At 36.3% G+C, this 3,823-nt stretch overlaps 1 protein-coding gene across 1 annotated transcript; it reads left to right on the top strand.

Moving 5' to 3' along the window:
* Positions 1-2,367: 2,367 nt before the first annotated feature.
* Positions 2,368-3,357, top strand: LOC147368339 (olfactory receptor 7A17-like). The gene has a single exon (XM_086408791.1). The coding sequence runs from the start codon at positions 2,386-2,388 to the stop codon at positions 3,355-3,357; it is 972 nt and encodes a 323-aa protein (XP_086264917.1). The 5' UTR covers positions 2,368-2,385.
* Positions 3,358-3,823: the final 466 nt, after the last annotated feature.

The following is a 3,823-nucleotide window of genomic DNA, read 5'->3' as shown; positions in this document are numbered from 1 at the left end:
GTTTATTCCCAGTATGTGTTTGAAATATGTTGACTCTCAATATACACTTCTCAAAGTCATGAAAGAGTTTCTCATTAGAACTGTACATATTGTGCTGACAAAAAAAAAAAAAAGTTCCTTCATTTTTTCAAGTAAAATAAAAGACATGTTTTTCCTTTTCACCAAGAACTTTATTGGACAGCATATTCATTGTTTTGTTCCACTACTTTCTGCCATTTTCCAGGCAACTTCATAATTCCATCTTCCTAAAATGTTAAATCTTTTTGAACAGAGAATTGCCCCAGGTGCTTTTTGCAGTCTTCCAGGGAAGTGAAAAAAATTTTTTTCTCTCCATAAAGAGAATTTTGTAAAGACTGAAATAAATGGAAATTTGAAGGTACAATGATGGTGAATATGGTGGATGACTCAGAACTTCCTAGCCAAGAAGTAACAATTTTTTCCTGTTCATCAAAGAAATAAGCAGTCTTGTGGTTTCCTGATGGAAGATTATGCATTTCTGTTCACTAATTCTGGATGTTATTCATCAAGTGCTGCCTTCAGTTGGTCTAATTGGGAGCAGTACTTGTTGGAATTAATCTTTTGATTTTTGAGAAAGACCTCACAATAGAGGACTCCCTTCCAGTCCCACCATATACACAGCATCACCTTCTTTGATGGTTGGTGGTGGGTTAATTTTGCTTGGCCCATGAGCTCTTCCATTCCACATTATTGTGCAGTACTCTTTCCATTGCCCATCACATATTGTTTCAAAAGTAGAATGTTTTCATTAAATTTAAGTAGAGTCACATGTGGAAATGTGGTCAAAAAGGATTTTATTTCTTTCTTTCTTCTTTTTTTTTTTTTGCTTAACTTATGTGATAAGGGCTTCCGTTGTTGCACAGTTGATAAAGAATCTACTTCTATGTGGGAGAACTGGGTTTGATCCCTGGGTTGAGAAGACCCACTGGAGTTGGGAAAGGCTACTCACTCTAGTATTCTGGCCTGGAGAATTCCATGGACTGTATAGCCCATGGGGTCACAAATAGTTGGACACAGCTGAACAACTTTGACTTATGTGACAAGCAACCTAGATGCCCATCAGCAAATGAATGGATAAGAAAGCTGTGGTACATATACACAATGGAGTATTACTCAGCCATTAAAAAGAATACATTTGAATCAGTTCTAATGAGGTGGATGAAACTGGAGTCTATTATACAGAGTGAAGTAAGCCAGAAGGAAAAACACCAATACAGTATACTAATGCATATATACGGAATTTAGAAAGATGGTAACAATAACCCTGTGAACGAGACAGAAAAAGAGACAGTGATGTATAGAACAGTCTTATGGACTCTGTGGGAGAGGGAGAGGGTGGGAAGATTTGGGAGAATGGCATTGAAACATGTAAAATATCATGTATGAAATGAGATGCCAGTCCAGGTTTGATGCACGATACTGGATGCTTGGGGCTAGTGCACTGGGACAACCCAGAGGGATGGTATGGGGAGGGAGGAGGGTTCAGGATGGGGAACATATGTATACCTGTGGTAGATTCATTTTGACATTTGGCAAAACTAATACAATTATGTAAAGTTTAAAAATTAAATAAAATTTTTTTAAAAAGTTAAAAACAGAAAAAAAAAAAAAACATCAAAGTGATTAACAAAACCAAGCTAATGATTGTAAACACTTGATTTGGATATTTTGAGTTTATTAACTCTCTCCTTCTTGGTGTAATGTTGGCTGTTCTCAGTGAACATCTTGATTTTATTGTTATCATGTTTAACTGGTATTCTTGTCCAAGGTGCATTGTACACCGAGAAATCTCCAGCATGAAACTTTGTAAACCTCTTTTGACATGCTTGATCAGTCACATCATCTTTTCCATACATTTCACAAATTTTTTTTGTCATTTTTTTTTTTTACCTTTTGTCATTGTGTTTTTACCGTTCTTGAAATAATAAAGAATAGAATTCTGAGAATGTTGTGTTTCTCTTCCATCTTCAATATTAAAATAGCTATACAAAAATTCACCAATTTTTATGTTTTTTAATGCATGCCGGTATGATATCTGTCACGATATAATCAAACACAATTGTTTCAAATGACGTTAAAGACAAGTGAGTGCTACTATATCCATCTTACAGGAGAAAAACAATGAGCAAATCTTTTGGCCCACCCAATACATGAACTCTTTAAAAATATACTGTGAACAGGACAAAATTTTTTAATAACAGGTGAAATGGGGTATACCCTCAAGGAGAATTTATCTGTATATACCATCTTAACATCAATTTCTTGCCAGCAAAATAGAAATTAAAGTAGTTCAGTTATGTAAATTATGCCTGTTCAAGTGAAAATTATTCTTAGTATTTTCTTTTTCCCAATAGTCACTTCCACCACATGGAACCAAGGAACAATACAAAATTTTCAAAACTTCTTCTTCTGGGACTTTCAGAGGAAATAGAACTGCAATCCCTCATATCTGGACTTTTCCTCTCCATGTACCTGATCACTGTGTTTGGAAACCTGCTCATTATCCTGGCTGTCAGCTCAGGCTCCCATCTCCACATCCCCATATACTTCTTCCTCTCCAACCTGTCATTTGTAGACATCTGCTTCATCTCCACCACCATCCCAAAGATGCTATGGAACATCCAGATGCCGAGCCAAGTCATAACCTATGAAGGCTGCATCACCCAGATGTGTTTTTACATTCTCTTTGGATCATTAGATGACTTTCTCCTGGCTGTGATGGCCTATGATCGCTACGTGGCCATCTGCCACCCTTTGCACTACACAGTCATCATGAACCTATGGCTCTGTGGATGTCTGGTTCTGGTGTCCTGGGTAATAAGTGCAACGTACTCATTGTTACACAGCTTAATGGTGTTGCATTTGTCCTTCTGCTCAGACTTGGAAATACACCACTTTTTCTGTGAAACCAAACAGCTTGTCCAACTTGCCTGTTATGACACTTTCCTCAATAACACAACGCTGTGTTTTGGAGCTGTGATTATGGGTGGTGGTCCCCTGACTGGTATTCTTTACTCTTACTCAAAGATAGTGTCCTCTATCTGTGGAATCTCATCAGCCCATGGAAAGTATAAAGCATTTTCAACCTGTGTGTCTCATCTCTCCATTGTCTCCTTATTTTATTTTTCTGGCTTAGGAGTGTACCTTAGCTCTGCTGCTACCCACAGCTCCCACTCAAGTGCAACAGGCTCGGTGATGTACACTGTGGTCACACCCATGCTGACCCCCTTTATCTACAGTTTGAGAAATAAAGACATAAAGAGGGCTCTGAAAAGATTATTTGGGATGGAAACTTTTATAAAAGGGCCATTTTCTCTTGAGCTGAAGAAATGTCCATGATACCCTGGCTGAAAGCCTCAGAGCCAAGTATTTTGACTCTTTGATTGTTTTGTGATTATAGCAATTGTTTCTTCAATTGACTGCTTGGCATTTACTTTTCTTTGATTTCAGCTTCTCTATACTTCTGTTCTCTGTCATGTATAGTTTTTATTTTGTCACTTTTTGAGTCTCCAAAATTGATTTGAAAATGTGAAATATATGTAAATTTCCAATTTCTTAAGAATAAATTCTTGTTAGATAAAATACTTTACACTGAGTCATTTTTTTTTCACTTTACTAAAAGTATAATCATGAATTGTGCTACTTATATGGAAAAAAGAATAAAAATCATGACAACAAAAACAATTACATAATTCCATAGAAGAGACAAATATGAAACCAGTTTATCACTTTTTAGTTCAGTATAACTTGGAACATCACTACAATAATTACTCTATCTGAAAATGTATTCATAGACATTAGCAGA

Source organism: Bos grunniens, chromosome 7 (assembly GCF_055505025.1).
Source record: "Bos grunniens cultivar Pamir isolate PY7600 chromosome 7, Bosgru_T2T1.0, whole genome shotgun sequence".
Classification (NCBI taxonomy): Eukaryota; Metazoa; Chordata; class Mammalia; order Artiodactyla; family Bovidae; genus Bos; species Bos grunniens.
This window is presented reverse-complemented; position numbering and strand designations above follow the sequence as displayed.